The 22229-nt window shown below is 38.2% G+C and overlaps 1 protein-coding gene across 3 annotated transcripts in view; it reads left to right on the plus strand.

Moving 5' to 3' along the window:
• Positions 1–22229, plus strand: part of Entrep2 (endosomal transmembrane epsin interactor 2) — a 450763-nt gene that overhangs the window by 205298 nt on the left and 223236 nt on the right. For all 3 annotated transcript variants that reach the window (XM_047540850.1, XM_047540852.1, XM_047540851.1), the window contains exon 2: positions 10103–10159. In XM_047540850.1, coding sequence (XP_047396806.1) covers positions 10103–10159 — 57 coding nt within the window. The remainder of the gene's footprint in view (positions 1–10102; positions 10160–22229) is intronic.

Consider the following 22229-nt stretch of genomic DNA (forward strand, 5'->3'; position numbering starts at 1 on the left):
ATGGTACTTATGTTGATAAAAAATTATGTATCTTTCTATCCCTCAATAGTTTTTTTTTAAAAAATCTTACATTTATTCTTTTTAGATATACATGACAGTAGGATGTACTTTGACTTATTATACATAAATGGAGAATTTTGTGGTTATGTTTTTAAAGATCTTATACATCTATCTGATGTTAATTCTTGGATAGAATTTTCTTTTCTTTTTCTCCTTTACTTTGGTGAGTGAGACTTTGGCTTCCTTGTGATTTCTTGCTAGTATGTGAAAAAGCTAATACATTTGAAAAGTCTTGGATGCAAGAAAAGATTATTTTCCAGGGGAAAAATGGAGGGATAGAATTATTTGGTATAACACTTTATTTCTTTGGAACTAATATGATTTGAGAAATAATTGTTGCTAGGGATAAAAGACTAAGTAAATAATAAAATATATGGAATATTTTTGAATTGATGAAGAATGATTTTATTATTTATTTTATTTTTTAATTTTTAAGCTTATTCTGATTAGTTATACATGACAGTAGAGTGTATTTATGAATTTTGATAAATCATATATAAATGGAGCATAATCTCTCATTTTTCTGATTTTACATGTTATAGGATCACATCAGTCATGCAGTCATATATGTATATGAGGTAATAATGTCTGTTTCACTTTACTGTCCTTCCTTTCCCCATGCCCTTTCCTCTCCATTCACTCCCCTCTACCTAATCTAAAGTAACTCTGTTCTTTCCTAGCACCCCATCCCTACTTATTGTGAATTAGCATCTTCATATCAGAGAAATCATTTTGACCTTTAGTTTTTTGGGTTTGGTTTATTTCACTTAGCATGATATTCTCCAACTCCATCTATTTACCAGCAAAAGCCATAATTTCATTCTTCTTTAAAGCTGAGTAATATTCCATCATATATATATATATATATATATACATACATATATATATATATATTTTCTTTATCCTTCATCATCTGTTGAAGGACACCTAAGTTGGTTCCATAGTTTAGCTATTGTGAATTGAGGTGCTATAATCATTGATGTGACTGTATCACTGTAGTATGCTGATTTTAAGTCCTTTGGGTATAAACTAAGGAGTGGGATAGTTGGGGCAAATTGTGGTTCCATTCCAAGTTTTCTGAGGAATCTCCATACTGCTTTTCATAATGGTTGCACCAATTTGCATTCCCACCAGTAATGTGTGAGTGTACCTTTTTCCCCACATCCTCACCAAGATTTATTGTATTGAAATTGCCATTCTGATTGTAGTGAGATGAAATCTTAGTTTTGATTTGCATTTCTCTAATTGCTAGAGATGTTGAATATTTTTTCATGTATTTGTTGATCAATTGTTTCTTCTGTAAAGTTACTGTTCAGTTCTTTAGCCCATTTATTCATTGGGTTATTTATTTATTTACTTATTTGGTTTTAAGGTTTCTTTTTAATCCATTCTGCCAGTCTATGTCTTTTGATTGATGAGTTTAGGCCATTCATGTTCAGGGTTATTATTGAGATATGATTTGTATTCCTAGTCATTTGGGCTTATTTTTGGTTTTTAACTTGGCTTGGTTTCTCCTTTGAATGGATTTTTCTTTAAGGTAGTTTCTCCCTTTGCTCACCTGTAGTTGTTTTTCATTTCCTCCTCATGGAGTATTTTGTTGAGAATATTCTGTAGCACAGGCTTTCTATTTGTAAATTCTTTTAACTTTTGTTTATCATGGAAGGATTTTATTTCATCTTCAAATCTGAAGGTTAGTTTTGCTGGGTATAGGATTCTTGGTTGGCAACCATGTTCTTTCAGAGTTTGAAATATTTTGTTCCAAGCCCTTCTAACTTTTAGAGTCTGGGCTGAGAAATCTGTTGATATCCATATTGGTATCCCCCTATATGTAATCTGATGCTTTTCTCTCACAGCCTTCAAAATCCTGTCTTTATTTTGTATGGTAGGCATTTTCATTATAATGTGCCTTGGTGAGGATCTGTTGTGATTTTGTGCATCTGGTGTTCTGTAAACTTCTTGTATTTGATTTTCCATTTCATTCTTCAGGTTTGGGAAATTTTCTGATATTATTTCATTGAATAGGTTGTTCATTCCTTTGGTTTGTATCCCTGTGCCTTCCTCAATCCTGATAATTCTTAAATTTGGTCTTTTCATGATGTCCTATAGTTCTTGGAGGTTCCTTTCATGATTTCTTACCATCTTCTCTGTTTGGGCAACTTTATTTTCAAGAATAAATATTTTGTCTTCATTGTCTGAGGTTCTTTCTTCCAAGTGATCTAATCTGTTGGTGATGCTTTCCATTGAGTTTTTTTACTTGGATTATTGTTTCCTTCACTTCAAGGATTTCCATTTTTTTTTTTTTTTTTGAGAATCTCTATCTCTTTGTTGAAATGATCTTTTGCTTCCTGCAGTTGCTCTTTCAACTGCTTATTGGTATGATCATTCATTGCCTGCATGTGCTCTCTTAACTCATCCTTTGCTTCACAAATCATCTTAATCATGTATAATCTGAAGTCCTTTTCTGACATTTCTTCTACCATACTGTCACTGGATTCTATTAATATAGAATCTAGATTTGTTTGGATCATTTTCTTCCCTTGTTTTTTTCATGTTGTTCATGTATATTTCCCTCTAGCAGTGCAGATCTGGGGTATTGCAGTTTCCCCCCTATAGGATTACAGTGACCCTATAGGTTTCCAAAACCTTTTCTTTAAGGGGGAGATCAATATTAGCAGTGCCCAGTTTAGACACTATGCAACTCTAAACCAAATAGCCCCTATGAGAATGTTAACAATATTGTCATAATAAACAGAATGAGTTCAATTATTATCTTCAGTATAACAAACAGATTTGCAATAAGATCTGCAGTTTCTAATGGAGGACAAAGAGGATTCAGAGGAGTGTAGGATGTAGCTGTTAATGGGATAAGAAAAGAATATATGGAAGTTCTAGATAACAGAAAGAGTGAGAGTGTATTCAAAAGAAGTTGGTTGTTAGAAAAGGGAGAAACAGACTCTGAGGGAACAGGTAAACAAAAGGAAAAGAGAGCAAGAAAAGTAAAGAAATAAAAACTTAAAATTTTTCAATAAGGAGAAAAAAGAAAATCTACACTATAAAAGTTATATAATATTCAAACCTCCCAGTGTTCAGTAGCCTGATGCATGAGAGGTACCTTACAATGAGCTTTCAGTCTCCAGCAGGTGGCTCAGGATGGGATTTGCCCCACCTACAGATGGAAGATATAGCTTCCAGGATTATCCAAAATGGTTGCTATGGCTTCCAAATGTGTCGGCAAATGGGGAGCTGCAACCCTGGAGTGTGAGTGTGGTTGGCTGGAGGTCCTGGAGGTGGGGTGCGGTTGGTCAGGCAGGGGTCTTGGAGGTGGGGTGTGGTCAGTCTGGTTGCGGGATCCTGGAGGCGGGGTGCAATCAGTCAACCTGGGGGTCCTGGTGTTAAGGTGCAGTCTGTCCGTCTGGGGGTCCTGGTGGAGATGGGGCTCAGTTAGTCCGACCAGGAGTCCTACAGGGCCTGGCTCTTATCTCAAAATGGCCAGGTGTTAAGTTTTTATTTATATTTTCTGTTAATATATCCTAGAGATTAATGCTTTATCTGAGGTGCATATGATATTAAATACAACTAAATGAAGTTTGTTATTTTGATAAGTTGCATATTTCTCAATTTTTAAAAAGTGGCTTCTAGTCATTCTTCCATTAGTGTATGTATAAGGCCATGAAAAACAGCAGGAATCAGGGACTTGCTTTTGATTCTGGCATTTGGGGTAACTGGGTGCTTTGAGGGAGGTTTCTTCTATAGAACAGCTATATCCTTCAAATGATATACTCCTTGAGGCATGGTGGTCTGCAAAGTCCACCATCCCTCTTCCAAACAAAGAAATGAACAAAGAAATGAACTGAGGTTAGAGTAGCAGATGATTGGAGTCAGCACGACAGGTACAAGGTCAGACAGCACATGCTGGCGAAGGGAGTGTCTCTGAGTGTGAATCTTCTTGTAACGCTAATACTAAGCCTTCTGCCCTCAGAAAGGGTGTGAGGGACAGGGTTGGCATATGATTTCCACTTTGTATCATGAACTGAGACCTTCATGAATCATGATATTTCCAAATCCTATTACTAGAAGAGCTGTACCTCTCTAGAGGAAATTTCTCTAACTTGGGTTCACAGAACCTAACTAATTAAGCGATGTGTTTGCAACCAATTACTTCCAAGCATGCACCATCAAAGCAAGCAAGATACAATGAATGATAATCAATGGTAGCAAAGGGATGGCTTAATTTCTGCAATTTGGACCACACTTCTTAGAATCAAGAATCTGTGCATGAAGTATTTAAAGTAGTTGTTATAGTTTAGATATGAGATGTCCCCCAAAAGCTCATGTATGAGACAATGCAAGATTTGGAGGTGAAATGATTAGATGATGAGAATTATAACCTAATCAGTGGACTCATCCACTGATAGGAATTAACTGAATGGTAACTGGAGCAGTTAGGGTATGGCTGGAGGAGGTATGTAACTGGAGTTTGCATTTGGGATTTATTTTGTTCCTTGTAAACGGAGTTCTCTACTTCTTGATTTCCATGTCATGAGCTGTTTTCCTTCTCCACGTCCTTCTGTCATGATAATTCTACCTTAGGTTCAGAACTATGGAGTTGCCCTTCTATGAACTGAGATCTCTGGAACCATGAACCAGAAATAAACTTTCCCTCCTTAATGTTGTTCTTGTCAGGTGTTTTGGTCACAGTGAGAAAAAAGCTGACTAAAACAGTAGTTATCAATAATCATAAAGCTGAGCTTGCAACAAGAACATAATATGAAACAAATAGTTATACTTGGTGAAGAAATAAAAGTAGAACTTCTAGATACATAAGTATAGTTATTGATATTTTCTGAACAAATACAATTATGCAGTTCAACAAATATTAGATGTGGTGCACAGACAATTGGAGATCTAGACGATATACCTGAAGAAAATATCCAGAATGAAATACTTAATAATATGGCTATAGAATAGATGAAAGAAAAACTAAGAAATTTAAAGCATGCTATGTAAAGAACCAAGACATCGTGTCAGAGTCCTTGCAGGGAAAATCAAAAAGAGACAATAATTGAAGAGATATTGATTATAAAATAGCCTACAGAACTAAAGAAAAAATGAAAATTCTCAGATTCAGAAGCAAAATACTTCCAAAAGAGGATAAGGAAAAGGAAATACTATGTCACATATATCATGCAAAAATTCAATATTCCAAAGGCAAGGAGGCAATTTTAAATATTTTAGATTAAGATCAATGTCTCTCTTCAAAGAATAATAGTTAGGGACTGGGGTTGTGGCTCAGTGGTAGAGTTTTTGCCTAGCATGTGTGAGGCACCAGGTTTGATCCCCAGCACCACATAAAGCTAAATAAACCAAATAAATGTATTATGTCCATCTGCAACTAAAAATGTTTTTTTTTAAGAGTAATAGTTAAAAGGTAATAGACTTCTCAGTTGCAACAATGGAAGCCTGCAGACAGTGGAATAGTATTTTCAAATTGTCAACTAAAGAATTGCGTTCACAGTCAAATTGTTTTTCAATCCATAGGGTAAATTAAGACCTTCACAGATTAACAAAAATGAGAGTTTATCATCAAAAGAGCTGCAGTGACAAAACTTCCAAATCAGAGCTTCATATCTTTTAGAAAAGCAATATAGTGAAGCCTGTGGGCTCTTTGTCAGAATAAGGTCTTTTAAATCATGAAATAAAAATGCATAGGATTACAAAGGCAATCCAATTATTTTGAAATTTTAAAAATCAAAATATTGTCAATTGTGTTATAGTGGTAATATCCTATTTTGTTAAATCATACAATGACAAAATCCAGTGTTAAGTCTATTAATTACTCTAATTCAGAATAAATAGTGCTGTGAGAAGGTGACATCTCACAGGGCAGGACAGCTCTAATGAGTAACTTCAAATGCATTTATTGTTTCAAAGCAAGATGCATGCAGTACAGCACACTGTGGTATTTATCATCTTTGACTTTCTTTTGATTCTTGAGTTACTAGAATATAATTAAATATTTTAACATTAATTTTTTTTTCTTTCATGGAACTATCTATCTTTGTTATTCATTTATATGTCTACTACTTCTTAAGTGGAGAAGAAAATCTCTAGACAGGTCTTTTTCTATAATGGGGGAAGTAGGTTAAGAAAGGTGACTTTCCTCAGGGATGTTATGAGTTTGAGGTATTGATGCAGCCCCACAGGAGGAAAGGGTATGGAGAGCATCCAGACCACACCCTGAAAGTGAAAGGTTGGTGGGAGGGCATTGTGAGGAGGGTATTGTTCCAAAGGCCAGAGGCAGAGCCATAGATAGAGTAGGTGTGGTGAAGAATCTGTTCCCTAGAGGTTACAGAAGCTGAAGGACTGCCCACCTGAGTGAGCCTTATCATGTGGCTCCAGTGAAACCCAGACAAAGAAAGGCACAAATAAACAAAACATGTAAGTAGAGCAAAGAGAGGGATCAGCCACTCAATGAGGCTGAAGGAAAAATTACACACACCCATAGAGCAGCAATGCAAAGAGTCTTGGGGATGGACTGCACTGGACTTCTTTCAACCTGAGCAGCTCAGACTATTATTCGCTCTATTTTTTCAACAATGATTCTTTCCTCAGAGATGTAGTGAACACTGGATTCTTGTGGTAAATTGGTAGCACAGTAACATTAGACACACCTGCCGGATGCTTTGGGAAAGTAATTTAATTGACATTTCCCTCTGCATTCTAGGACTTGCTTCCCTCTCTAAAATTTTGCCTTACCATTTGCCTTTGAACTAGATCTGATGATCTGAAGAAAATTCTTGATATTAGGCAGTGAAAGAACTTTTTAGTGTTAGAGGACAAGACAGAAGAGCTAATTTATTCCAGCTCTCTGTGTGTAGGCAGCAGTACTTATCAAATGGAAACAGTTGTTGGCTCTATGATGTCATTGCTTCCTGGTAGTCTAGTATCCCTTTTCATCGCCCTCAACAGCAGGAAGTTCTTTCTCAATTCTAATTTTATCTCTTCCTCTACTGGATGGGGAAGGGGAGAAAAGAGTGACATGGTGTTCTAATAAAACATGAAGTGCTTGAAAAGTAAGCTGCTTCTCTGTGAGCAACATCATGCTTGACCACTCTCTTTGGCTTGTCTTTCCCAGCTATTTATTTATATGATACCCTTCTCCAACTCTTCAGGTTCCCCATATTTTTGTAAAGTCCCAAATTTTTTGTAGACTTTGAATAATGAAACTGGTAAATTAAGTGGTACAAAGGTTTCACTATGGTAATTTCATGGCTAATTAAATTCCTGACCCTTTTCTTCACTGGAGTGTTACAAAATAAACCTTCATATCAGAATGTGCAACATAATTCTCCCTTGTAATGGGCACTGAGCAAAGCTAGTTCAAACTAAAACTAAACAGTTTCAGAGTAGTGGCTCTGAATTTCTTTTCTAGCATGGCTCTGAGGGATATGCTCCACTCTCCTGAGTCTCAAGTAGGCCAGAGCAGGTGTCCTGAAAGAGGAAGCATTCTAGCACCTGGACTTTGAAAAGCTTCCTACAAGCCTTTGATGTAGTTGTCTTTACTTAGATTTGATACCAATGTTTTTGTATTGAAGGGGCAAGGATGTCTATTCTCTCTGGGAAAGTATTGATAGAAAGTGGCTGTTGGAGAACAATAAACCGGTGTCTGACTCTGGGAATATCAGTGTCTGCTATGGTTTTCAAACTTAAATAGTCTCCACAAATCCATGTACTGAAGGATTGGTCCCTGGGTTGGCACTATCAGTAGGAGGTGGAGCCTTTGAGAGGTGGGACCTAGTGGGAGGAAGTTAGGGCATTGGGGGGCATGCCCTTGAAGGTGATTGTGGGATCTTAACCCCTTCTTCCCTGTGTTGCTTCTTGGCCACGAGGTGAGTGACTCTGCTCCACCACACAAATTCACCATGATATGCTACCCCAGAGCAATGGGGTCAACCAGCCACTGACTGGAACCTCCAAAACCAGGAGCCCAAAATAAACCTTTCTGTTCCCTGCTTTTTTTTTTTTTTCAGTTCAGAGGTTCAAACCCAGGACCTTGCACATGGTAGGAAAGTCATCTACTACTGAGCTACATCCCCAGCTCCAAATAAACCTTTCTGAAAAGTTTTACCTTAGACGATGGTGAGAGTTTTAGGAAGACATCTGTTTAAGTAATAACTTGTAGTGTGATTATAAAGTGACTTGGAGACTATGAAGTGGTCTTCTGAGGGTGATGAAGCTGGCCTCAGAGAGGCTGTTGTGAATGTTCAAGAATTGGATTCAGAAGTCAAGAGAGGTATTTGAGGCATTTGGAAGAAGAATTAGTGACACTCATCTGCAGAGACACAAGGGGGGACTTCAGAGAAGGGTTTCTCTAGTGTTGTACTATAAGGAAGGGAGGCTGAATCCTAGAAAGAGACTTGCAAAATGGAGAATTGTTGTTAATAACTGTGTTTGGAGGATTTGTGTGCACTGAGTAGAGCCTATTGGGTTTAAGGCCTGGTATAATCCACTGTAAAATCAGTCAGGGGTGACCTGTAGTCTGTGATCAAGGGCACTTTGTGGATCTGTGAGTAAAATACATGCTCCTTAGAAGTCTGATTTGTCCTTATGGAGTCCAAGGGGAAATGCAGTGCCAGACCACCTGGCCCCTGCCCTGTGTGGCAAGTGTGAGCAATTCATCTTCCCAGAGACTTCATAACTATATACTTTACTTATAGTGAGACCTCCTAACATTGCCATATTGAAGAATGAGCCACAGCCTCCTGCCACTCCCTGGATCTGGTTGAATATGGGATTGGTGGTGTGGGAGAGGGAAGAGTCTCAGGATATGGATTTGAGTGCCCAGTAAGGAGGAGTGCTATTGTGGAATGTTGAGACTATAAAAGTACCACTGGGTCTGGGAGGTGGGGAATGTAGATGCATTTTTGAACGTGTTAAAACTGAGAGCAACAGGCACCAAAATCAGAGGCCATGGACAGTGTGATGTACACAGTGATCAGGGCATAGATCTGAGCTGCAGGACAAGCAGCAGATGGCATTTCTGGAGACTTACACAGTAGCTAGGTGTACCCAGCTCCCCAGCATTGGGGAGAAGAAACAAAGGACTCACAGGAGGAAGCTCTTTGGAATCTGTGAGAGGGCAGAGGACCATGGAGGAAAGCCAAGGAGATGAGCAGCCAAAGAAGTGGGAAGAACATCAGGTGAGCAGGAACTACAGGAGCTTGGAGGAGAAGGGGCCCCACACTGGAAGACACTGTTAGCTCTGCAATGGCCAAGGTGGAACTGCACTTTATCTGATTCATCCAGTGACCTCTCAGGTGACTTTGGGAAGAAGAGTTTCTGCTAAGTTGTGAGGATTGAAACTGGATGTTAATGTGTGGCAAGTGACTGTCTCTCAATGGTCCACTAGGTATTCCTGGACACAAGGACACCAGGAATTTGGGGATCAGAGTCAGTGTCTGCCTCAGGGAGAGTGGACTTGGGAGAAAGGTAGGCCTGGACCTGGACCAAGGGCTGGGTTGTGGTTATCATATCCATGTGATAAGGACAAGAGGGAAGAGTGCTCACTGGGACCTGGGACAAGGATGGGGTCAGGCCTTGGCCTGGGAAGGAAGTAGTTGCTCAGAGTTAGGGACCAGGGCAGCCATGGCATGCAGCAGAATGACAGGTGAGTAGGGTTAGTATGGCCTTTACCCCAATAATGTTTCCACTTCTCTCTGTTATTTAAAGGTCACATAAATAACTTTAGAGGACCAGGGTGGACTCAGCAGCCTGGTAGAAGATCTTTCAGGAAGCCCATCACTCTTGGGTCACCTAGTGTACTGCATGCTGTAGCCTACTCTATGGCATCTTAGTGACCTGCAGTCCAGATGTGCCTTTCAGTGTGACTGCAGGCCATGAACATCTGGAGGGAAAACACAGATCATTGTAACCCTGTTCCTGTGTTGCACAAGATTCCACACACCCTCTGCCTGGTGGATCATTGGGGCTGGTTTGATTGTTTTTGAAGTGTCTAACATGGATGCACCATCTCTCCTTTCAGGTGCTGCTGTCGGGACTCATTGGCGTTGTCTCCTGGAAGAGGCCTCTCTCCCTTGTGGTAAGTGGCACCTGGATCTCCAGGTGGTCTTGGACAGGGCTCTCCCTGCAGAGGGGTGAGCAAGGCACAGGCAAAGGCAAAGAGGATTCCAGTGTCTTGGTATAAAGTGAGATGCAGGTGTTTATAAATAAAGTAACCACTGCATGTAGTAGGCTGGTCAGGGAGAACCACTGTGCATTTTACACATTGCACTTCTGAGTTTTCCTTGGGGATTTTCCTAAGATGCTTGTATCACATCCTTTCTCTGTTTGTTTTCTTTTGGTGCCCTTCCTTAAGGACATACCTTGAACAAAGACATTTTGAAAGTGTGGACGCAAGCATTTTCTCTAAACCCAAAGACCTGCTCATGCATATACATATGCTTACATAGGATCACACAAACAGCACATGCTTTTTCAGAGTTCAATAAATGTTAAGCTTTTTAGTGTGCTTTGGAGATATAAAATTCTGAGAGTAAAATAATGATACTTATTTGAATAGAAGAATTGCTGGGGCATGGTGCTGAGGAGTGGGCCACATGGGAGATGGAGGGAGGAGGATGTTTTTTTTTCCCTCTGAAAAGTACCCCAAGCATATTTGTGTCTATCGATCGTATGGCTGGTCTTCTCAGTGTACGCATTAATATATTGACGTGTCCATGTCAGAACTAGAGGCAGAGATTTTCTGATTTTGATGGGTAATGAAAAAGACAGCATGACAGCTTTCTTCTTTTGTATTAATAAATTATTTAGAACCTATTTTTTAAGTGATTGGATTTAGAGATAATGACGTACTAAATATTAATGGACATTGGAAAAAATAAAATAAATTTATTTGTGGAAGACACCTCCTCCTCCATCTGAGTAATCATGACATCCTGAAAAGGTATCAGGGAAGAGATGGATGGTGTTGAATTCAGTTGAACTTCCTCTTCCACTGTAGCTCAGCTCATATGAGAAATTTCCTTTAAAAAATTGCATTGTATCCAGGCAAGATGGTGCACGCTTGTAATTCCAACTATGGAAGAGATGGTGGCAGGAGGGTCCCAAGTTCAAGGCCAACCTGGGTAATTTAGAAAGACTCTGTCTCAAAGTAAAATTTAAAATAAGGACTGGGGATGTAGCTCAGTGGTAGAGTGCTTGCCTAGCATGGGTTTCCATTCCCAGTACTAGAAAAAAAAATGTTTTTTATATGGAAGTTTCCAAACATGCACAAAATAGATAGCCTGGTATAATGAACCCCTGTATACCTTTCATCTAGCTTCAGTAAATATGAACATCTGTCCTGTTTTATTCACCTGCATTCTCTCATTCCCCTGCCCTTACTGCTGACCCCTCCTGGCTGGATTATTTTAAAGAAGTCTCAGCTTGTGGGTCAAGAAGCCCACTCTTGGGCTAGAGTTGTGGCTCAGTGGTAGAGCACTTGCCTGGCACATGGGAGGCACTGGGTTCAATCCCCAGCACCATATAAAAAATAAAATAAATAAAATAGTTATTAAGAAACAAAAGAGACCACTCTTAATGCAGAATAGTATGGCACTGAACATGCTGATGACCGTGGATGACATCTTTGTGCTGTGTGGTGACTTCTGTGCTGCTTTCAGTGACAAAGAGATAGCTTGCCCCATTCCTTTCTACACACCCCCATGGTGCAGAGAGATTAAGTCCTCCAAAGGCAGTCATATTACAAAGAAAAAATATCTTCCTAAGGAGATGGGTGTGTGGACAGAAAAATAAGAGTAGAATGGCATTCAACACCCAGCTGCCCCCAACCCTGGCCCCAGGATGCTCACAGGGCTGGGAATTTAACCATATAGGTCATGTAGTTTATAACTGAAGGGGAATTAGGACTCCTTATGGACATGACTCAAGTGTGTCCTGGGAAACCAGAGGAGTAGGGTAGGGTTTTGGGGCTTCATTCTAGGAGGGGGGACATAGTAACAGCTAGCTCTGCTTGAGCAGAGGGTTCCAAGTACTTGTTCCTCAGTCCTGGTGATCAGTGCAGGACCAGTTTCTCCCTGGAAAATCCTTACATTAACCTCTCATTGATTTATTTTTCTCCATGAGAAAAAGGCATTCATTTAACTTGACTTTTTTGCCCTACTTAGGGGGTAAGGGGAAAAACTAGCAACTATAACACACTTTCAGTGGCTCAACACAATACAAGTTAGCTTCTGCTGCTGTCCAGGGTGGGCACTGTGATAAGAAGCTGCTTCCTCCATAGACAGCTGCAGAGACTCTGGTTTCTTCGTCTGGGGTGGAGGACTTCTCCTCTAGGCTCATGGAGTACTGTGCAATGCCGTGAGAGGCCATGAGAATGGAGATGGAACTCCTACTGCTTAATTTCCTTGACCTCAAAGTGGTGCTCATTGATCGAATGTCATACCATAGGGAGAACTTGTCCTGAGGCCCTGTCCAGTTACAAAAGAGACTGGGAAAGTCATGCCTCTCTGGACAGGTACTTTCCAGAGGCAGCCCTATACTGTAAAGGAGAAGGTATGAATTTTGGTGGGTAGTTTGTTGTTTCTATTACAAGAATAATCTTCTGCCTCTGTTAATCAGGAAAGTGCAATCTTTTGATTCATTAGCAAAAACCCATTCTCTGCACTACAACCATTGAGATAGCTTTGGCCTTAATTTTATTTTAAGAGGAGTAAAAGCATTCACAATAGATAGGAAGTAAATTCACAGTATAGTTAGCCCTTGGCATCTGAAGGGAATTAGTTCCAGGATTACCATGGACACCACAATCCAAAGAAGCTCAAGTTCCTTATATAAAATGGCATACTGTTTGCATAGAAGCAAACAGTATGCTCTAAATCATCTCTAGATGACTTATAATTTCTAATATAATACAAATTCTAGAGGATATTAAAATTTTTTTGATCCACAGTTAGTCTAATCTGTGGATGTAGAACCCATAGATAGAGAGGGCCAACTGTACACAGATGCATTAGTCAGAATTCTCCAGAAAGCATAACCAATAGGATGTACCTATTTACTGCCTGCCTGTCTATCTATTAAGATATGTTTTAAGAATTGGCTTATGAGATTATAGAGGTTAGCAAGTCCAAATCTGCAGGGCAGTCTGGAGCCCCAGGAAGCATTGAGGTTTCAGTTGGAGGTAGGATTCCCCTTCTTTGGAACAGGTCAGTCTTTTTCTCATAAAGCCTTCAACTGATTGGATAAAGTTCATGTATGTTAAGGAGGATAAACTGCTTTGTTTAAAGTCTGTTGCCTTAAATGTAATCTTGTGTTTTAAAAAAAAATACCTTCATAACAATAGCTAAACTGGTTTTTGACCAGCTAACTGGGGATCATAGCCTCGCCAAGTTGACATGAAAGCAACCATCACAACAGGGTTCTATCCAGAATAGCAACAGGAAAACAACTATAAATAATGATACTAGTCGTTCATTGAGGGTGACCTGTGTGCCCTTATCTTCCTAGCAGTCCTGGTAAGAATAGGTTTTCCTGTTTTGAGAAGAGAGGGAGAGACCTCCACGCCTTGATGCAATGAAACAGGACTTGAACTCAGAGCTCTCTGACTCTAAAATCCACCTTTTTGTTCCAACCTACCAAAGTCCATATAGACATCCCTTTTCTTCTCCACAGCTTGTCTTTAATTATGTATCACTTGATTTGTATTCCTGGAGAACGCATCATCTTGTTCATTAGTATTTTCTGTCTCAGTTGGTGTCATTGCTGCCCAACTACCCTAGAAGCTGGAGAGTCATTATCATGCCATTTTTGTTCCTCCCTTCCATGTTCTTTTACAAGCTCTCCCATTTATTGCTACCTTTAAATGTATACAATTGGCCATCTTTATTCCTTGAGTAACATGTTCTAAGGCAGACTCACCTTCTCTTACAGGCTGCAGTAGCCTTTTGAAGATCTTTGTGCCAAGAGTTTGGTTCTTCTTAAAGGTACACTCAGGCTGAGAGTGATTGGCATCTATCTTAGGTTCTTTTCTGTTTCTATAAAGAAATGTCTGAGCCTGGATACTCTATAAAGAAGAGAGACTTATTTAGCTCACTATTAATGGTTTGGATGTGAGGTATGCCCCCAAAAGCTCTTGGGTTAGTGCAGGAGGTGAAATGACTAGATTATGAGAGCTGTAATCTAATCAGCCTATCCTAGTTTGAATGGACTGGCTGGGTAGCATATGGCTGAAGGAAGTAGCTCACTGGGGGCATGCCCCAGAAGAGTTCATCTTGCCTGCAATCCCTTCCCCTTTCTCTCTCTACTTCCCAACTGCCATGAATGAAGAAGTGCTCCTCTGTTATGCTATTCCACCGTACCTCTCGCCCACAGCAATGGAGTCAGCTGACCATGGACTGTCCCTCTGAAACTGAGTCAAATAATGTTTTCCTCCTCTAAATTGTTCTTGTCAGATATTTTTCTCACAACAATGAAAAGCTAATATGCTCACAATTTTAGAGACTCCAGGTACAAGATTGGTGGTCTTATCTATTCATCCTTGGTGGGCCTTATGGGAGATGGCATCCTGGCAAGGGTACATGCAGAAGAGATAAGATTGTGAGACAGGAAGTTGGAGACCAGGGAGGGCCCAGTCTTGCTATTTTTATGACAACCCATTCTCATGGAAACTAATTCACTTCATGAGACTAATTCCTTCTGAGGGCCTGCCCCCAATGACCAAATTACCTCCCACTAGGCCCCATCTCTTAAAGGTTCCATCACCTCCCACATCTCCACACTGAGAACCAAGTGTCCAACACACAAACTTTAGGGAACATACGTAAACCATATTCAAACCACAGCACTATGTAAAGGGTCAGTTGTACTATGGCAATCCCCTTCTTTAAGTTCTTCAGTCATTCCCTAGGGTCTGGGAACTAGAACTGAGGATTTGGGGACAATGTATGAGGCCTTGTGGTATAAGAAAAGGAATAATTAAATAGGTAATTACCTTGCCCAGGTCCTACAGCTAGAATGACTTGAAGTCTCAATTCTAATAATTCTTTTTTCTCTAGCTCCTGTGATTATTCTGTACCTTAATGATATCTCCCCATCTTCTTGGAAGTATAAACTGAAGATACCACTGTGAGCATTCTAGTTCATTCCCAGGGGGACATACTGGACTCCTTCTCCCAACCCCCACAGTGACTGGTGCAGTGAATTGCCCTCTGATGGCAGAGTGTCCCTCTGGATGATTAGAAGAAGCACCTTGGGCCTCTTAGTCCAGAGTCTGCACAGCCATGCCAGACACCTGCAGAGGTTGGCTGGGTGAGTGCAGGAATGAATGGGCTCTTCTGACAGCAGGGATTGGTGCTTCCTTGGTTCCCATGGCAGCTGCTTTCCTCTACAGGCTCATCAACACAAGCTTGTCATGAGATCTGCTGTATCTCCTCCTTTGCATCACTCTGAGCCTTTGGATAGAGTAGGATGAAGCAAACTTCCATCCCAGAGTAAGTGATGTGCTGAAGGAAGAAGGCCCTGTGAGGAGAGAGGAAGAGAGGAGCAGCGCAGCCTGACCAGCACTTGGGGAGAGTGTCTGACCTTTCTAGACTGGTGAACATGATTTGAAAGGGATAAGAAGGAGGAAAAATGCTGTGACATATATTTATTTATTTAGTAATTTTTAAATTTGTTTTAGTGAGTTATATAAGGCAATAGCATGCACTTTAATACATCATACTTAATGGAGTATAATTTTCTCATTCTTCTGGTTGTACACAATGTAGAATCTCATCAGTAATATAGTGATATATGTACATTGGGTAGTAATGTCTGACATATATTTATTTTTACCATAGCATTCTATAAAAGCCTTTCCACATGCTGAAAGCTAGAGATAGTTATGTCAATAAAGAATATGTATTTTCACATTAATGTGGTTTTCCTTTTACATGTGCTAAGTGTCTCCTATGATTGAGGAAATGGTCTTCCCTGCATTAAACTTTGAGGGTTCTACACTGTGCTAGATGCCAGGTTAGGAATCATAGCATCTAGAGCTCTGTGAAAAGATTCAGTGAAAAACATCTTATGATAGCTGGTGTACCAATAATGGAAAGATTATTTCTTGAAAGATTCAGTGAAAAACACCTTATGATAGTTGGTGTACCAATAATAGAGAGTAAAAAAAAATCACAGTTAATATAATTAAAAAAAAAAACCTGAACAAACTAGTAATGAGTAGGACACTAGATTATTTGTAATGACCAATACTATTGAGAAAATAATAACAATGGGATTGAAAACATTTTTTTTATTTTTAAAAGCATGGGTCTACAGGAATATGAGTACTATATAGTTTTAGCGATGTATTTAGTATTGTTTACGTTTTATGTTATAGTGTTTGAGAAATCTGGAATCTGGCTTTTTGTTTACTTTTATTACAAAATTGTATCAACTCAAATAGGAAAGTGTATCCATCAGAGGTGAACTGGACACAGGGTCTCTTGGAGCCAACACCAAAAACACCTCTGAGGCAGTCTGTTTTGATCGCTGCTTTAGCTTTGCTGATCCATCACTTGACCTTTGATGATTAAGTGCTAATACATGACTCCTGCTGCCCAGGGATCCCATCATCCTCAGTGGATTTTGGTTCCTAATTTGACAGTAGCACAGACATTCTTATGTAAATTCTGATCTATAGAGAGGAGTCTTCCTGGTTGCAGGGGTTCCCTTTCACAGATTTATTCTCATAGTTGTGATGAAAAGAGTGTTCTCCAAGTCCCTCCAGGATGGATGAAGTCTTCCATGATAAGTCCATTCTAATATTGTAATCTCTTTAAGCCTTTGGAGTCCTTCCTATATGAGATACCAAGAAAAGTCTGGCATTTCAACTTCACTTGGTATAGGCCACCTGTAGGATTATATTTCAATCAACCAGACTTAACTGTGGGCCCATATCAATAAACCTGGTCTGATCCATCCATTTATTCCTCCCATCTTGATCATTAATAATGAGTTGGATTACTCCCACCTACTGCTCTGAGAAGTTTCCAGTTGTAGCACAGTCAGGAGGGACCCAGGCAGGGCCTGGCTGCCCACTAAGTTTAGGAAACCAGACAGAATCAAGGAGCTTGAAATGGCTAAAGTGTGCAAGACCAAGTCTAGAAAGGAACACTTGCTCAGTTAGAGGATTCTAGAGATCTGTAAAGGATTCCTGTGAATATTTAGCTGATACTGATCAGCATTTGCATGTGAGGAAAGTGAAACCAGGAAAGAACCATTGGAGAGAACTAGAGGAAACAGTTTTCAGCACAAAACAAGGTTTTTCCACCATCCAAATGGGAAAACCTCAAACTACCTGAAGGGCATTGGATGGAGAATGGTATTTAGAAGAACTTTGTCTCAGTTCTAGGGAATAATTAACTCTCGACTAAATGCTGCTCTAGTCCTGTCTAACAAATAATATAGCAAGTTCAAAAGAATCAATTGACTTCCATGAAATTTAATAATGTTCAAATACAATCAAAGAATATTTATAGAAATACAAAAAATATACTGCACAATGTCTGGCATCCAATCGATGATTACTAGGCATGCAAAGAAGTAGAAAAATATGACCCAAAATTGGAAGAAAATAAATACATTAAAACTGATACAAAGCTAACACACATTAAAATTATCAGACAAGGACAATAAAACAGTAATTATAATTGTAATCCAGATGTTCCAAATGTTAAGTGGACCCATAGAGGTATACAAAACCCACTTGAAGTTCTAATGATGAAAACTACAGTGTAAGAAAGGAGAAATTCACTAGATGAGACTAATGGCAGATTAAATGACAAATAAAGATCAATGACCTTGAAATGACATTGAATAGAATTATCCAAAATGAAGCACACAGAGAAAAAATAATGTAAAAAAGAAAAAAATAGCACCATTGAACTGTATGGAATAATTTGATCAAGTCTAATATGTGTAGAATAAAGGAGTGGAGTAAACACAAAAAAGTTTGAAGAAATTGTAGATCTTTTTTCTCCAAAATTGAATAGATTATAACTTCATAGATCCAAAAAGCTAAATGCATACAAAGAGCAAGAAAAAGGAAGAAAAACACATCAGTGTATTGTGGGGTTTATAACTTTTGTAAAAGTAAATTGTATGAAAAACACAATACAAAATTAGGGGAATAGAAGTACTCCTTGTAAGATTATTAAACTATGCATGAGGTTTAAGATGACTTGAAGGTAGTTAAAGATGTGTACTATAAACCCTGACGTAACCACTGAAACAAAGTAAAACAAAACAGAGGGTTGATTAAGAAATCAATAAGGGAAATAAAATGCAGTCATAGAAAGTATCTAATTAAAAGAAAGCAGAAGTAAAGGAGAAATGGAACAAAGAATAGAGGTGATAAATGAATAGTAAGATTTCATTATCTATTTGGATTTCTTAAGTGAAATGCATGTTCATGTTTGTCTGAAGACTGCTTCATTGATTTGTGGGATTTCTTAATATAGTAATACTTTTCTAAATGACTAATATTTTATTCCAATCTGTTGTCTTTTAATTTTTAATGAGGTATCTTTTTTTTCTTAATACAGGAATACTGGTTTTTCTTCTTGGAAAATCTGTTTTATTTTTTCCTCATGGGCCTTAGGGTTTCTTTCTTACTTTAAAATATCTCTTGCCCTGTGATTCTAAAGTTATTCTCCTGTGTATTTAAAAATCATTTACGGTTTCTCCTTTCATGTTTAGTTCTTTTTGTATTTACTTTGATCCAAAATTTATTTTTACATATAACATTAAGACTCCTAACTTTATTTGTTCCAAAAGGATAGGCATTTCTCAGATGCCAGTTTTTGAATGTTTGGTATTTCTTATCACATTTGAAATGTTCTCCTCTACTAGACATGGGTCTATTTATTGATATCTTATTTAATGAATCTGCCAGCCCAATTTGAAGCCAGCATTACTCTGTTTTAATTAGTTCAGCTTTTTAATGTCATTATTTTATTTATTTTTTATGATTTTCTTGGCTACCTTGAGTACTTTTTCTCTTCAGTAAATTTTAGAATAAATTTATGAAGTTGATTAATGATTAGGATTTGATTGTGACTATGATTGCATTGATTTTATAGGTTAATTCCTAAATAAATAATTCCTAGAATATTGAGAGATGGGAGTATATTCTCTGCTATTATTTCTGGGAAGAGGTTGTGTATTCATCTCATCTCTTGTTATCATGCACCATAGTGAGTTGTAATTGTTCTGATTATCTTTCAGATACTTAGAGAAAAATAATTTGCTGGGGAAAGTTTTTTCTTTATGTCTTAATTCCTTTTCATTCTGCTTTCTTCTTAAACCACTAGTAGATACATTTTCTAACTGCTAAATTGACCCTATAAGGACACAACGTTTTCTAGTATTTTCCTTTAGTTTCTGTGATATTTCTTTTGTTTTATTTTCTAGATAACTGATTTGGGCTTCAGCCATATTCATTCAACTATTTAATCCTGTTGAATTTCTTATTTTGACAGACAGCCATGTTATTTTCTCAGAACTCTCTGTTGTTCTCTAATTGCTTCTTTTTCATAATAATGTATTCACATTGTATGAAACACTCATTTTATGAGTTTAATCTCTCTCAGGGATATTAATTAGAATTTTGTTTATCTTGTATTCTCACCTACACCCTCAGGTTATTTGGTCTCTTTGCTCATCTAGGTCCTTACTAAGTTTTTATTCCAGTACTGGGGATTGAATCCAGGGAGGCTCTACCACTGAGTTACATACTCAGCCCTTTTAATTTTTTGAGATGGGGTCTCATTGAGTTGCTAAGTCTGGCCTCCTGTGATCTTCCTGTGATCCTCCTGCCTCAGCCTCCCAAGTAGCTGGTATTACAGGTGTGTGTCACCACACCTATCTAGGTTCTTATTCTGTTAAAATTTTTTTTAGTTGTAGATGGACACAATACCTTTCTTTTATTTATTTATTTTTATATGTTGCTGAGAATCAAACCCAGGACCTCACACATGCTAGGCAAGTGCGCTACCACTGAGTCGCATCCCCAGCCCCTGAGTTCTTATTCTTGACATCTGTTTTATTCAATATCAGTCTATCCTTGGTCGTGGCAAGACCTTGCTGTATCTGTGTCATAAAAGAATGCCTGGAATACATCAAATGATCATTACGTGTTAGCAATTGACCATCATTGTTGTTATAATTATCAGCAGGAGCAGATAACCAGGACAAATGCAGCTTGAGGTCTTAACTCTGAACCTTCACAATGGACAGTGAACTTGAGAAAAGAAAGGCAGATACACCTGGTAGAAAATAAGCTAAGCTCAATAGTTCCTTCCTAAGGCTACTTCATCTCCCAGGAATCCTGCCAGACAACAAGAACCTCTTGCTTTCATAGATACCAACACTGCTTTCTCTGGGTCAGGCCTCAGACAGCGTTTAAGGAGGGGACTATGAACATCACCTCCTTCAGGTTTAAAACCAAGGAGTGTGTTTCAGAGTCTGTGCTCTTAATTTTTAGGTCAACATTTCTGTATCCTGACAGCAAATCAGAACACCTGCAGTACTTTAAGAAATATTATTTTAAAACCATTGTATAGGCATTTCTGACTTTGGAGCTCAGATATCAACACTTTGGATCATTTCAGAATGCAAGAAATATAAAGAACTTGTTACCTTTGCAGGGGTGCACTTGTTCCTTGGGTTGTTAAAAACTTTGACAAATACTTCCTTTTTCTCAGTGTGGGAGTATTGGTTAAACTGATTCAGAATACAAATTACATGTTAGATGCCCATCAATAGAAATATTTATAATTATTGCTTGATACAGTTGTCTTTTTAATCAGATTAGAGAAAAAGAGGTATTTCTTCTGTACTAGTCCATACTTTTCCTTTGTTATTATTATTTTTTTTGTAGGACAGGTCTCCTAACAAATTCTCTCAGTTTTTATCTGAGAATGTCTTAATTTTTTCTTCGTTTTAAAAGGTTAATATTTTTTTTTGGATATAGAAGTCTTGATGGACAGATTTTTAAAAGAATTTTGAATATGTCATTGCTCTGCCTTCTGTCTTGCATAGTTTCTTATGAGAAACTAGATGTGAATCTTATTGTGATCCCTTACATGTGATAAGTCAGTTATCTCTTGTTTTCAAGACTCTGTCTTTGGATTTTGACAGTTTGACTAAGATGTGTCTAGGAATGGATCTTTTAAAATCTCATCTATTGAGTTAATTAAGGTTCGTTGAGTTCAGATGTTTTGATTCATGTCTTTAATCAAATTTGAGAAGTTTTGGCCCTAACTTCTTCAAATATTCTTTAGATACTTTCCTTTTTCTCTCTCCTCTCCTTTTAGTACTCCATTATGTATATTTTGGTGCATTTTATGGTGTTTCACATATCTTTTAGAATTTGTTCAGTTTTCTCCATTCTTTATATCTTTGAGGCCCACACTAGATAACTTCAATTGACACATCTTCAAGTTCACCAATGATTCTTTCTTCTGCCTATTCAAATCTTCTGCCTGGTCTCCCTAGAGAATTTTTCATTTAACTTACTATGTATTTTCTTTTTTAATTTATTTTTATTGTAAACAAATGGGATACATGTTGTTTCTGTTTGTACATGGAGTAACAGCATACCATTTGCATTATATTTTCTTTTTTTTTTTTTTTTTGAAATTTCTTCTTTTTTTATTGTAAACAAATGGGATACATGTCGTTTCTCTGTAGATGGAGCCGAGGCATACCATTTGTGTAATCATAAATTTACATAGGGTAATGTTGTTTGATTCATTCTGTTATTTTTTTTCCCTTCCCCCCCACCCCTCCCATCCCCTCTTTTCCCTCTATACAGTCCTTCCTTCCTCCGTTCTTACCACCCTCCTTAACACTAACCCTAAACCTAACCCTAACCCTAACACTAACCCCTCCCACCCCCCATTATATGTACTCATCCGCTTATCAGCGAGATCATTCGTCCTTTAGTTTTTTGAGATTGGCTTATCTCACTTAGCATGATATTCTCCAATTTCATCCATTTGCCTGCAAATGCCATAATTTTATCATTCTTTATGGCAGAGTAATATTCCATTGTATATATATGCCACAGTTTCTTCATCCATTCATCAATTGAAGGACATCTAGGTTGG

This window comes from Sciurus carolinensis, chromosome 2 (assembly GCF_902686445.1).
Source record: "Sciurus carolinensis chromosome 2, mSciCar1.2, whole genome shotgun sequence".
Taxonomy (NCBI): domain Eukaryota; kingdom Metazoa; phylum Chordata; class Mammalia; order Rodentia; family Sciuridae; genus Sciurus; species Sciurus carolinensis.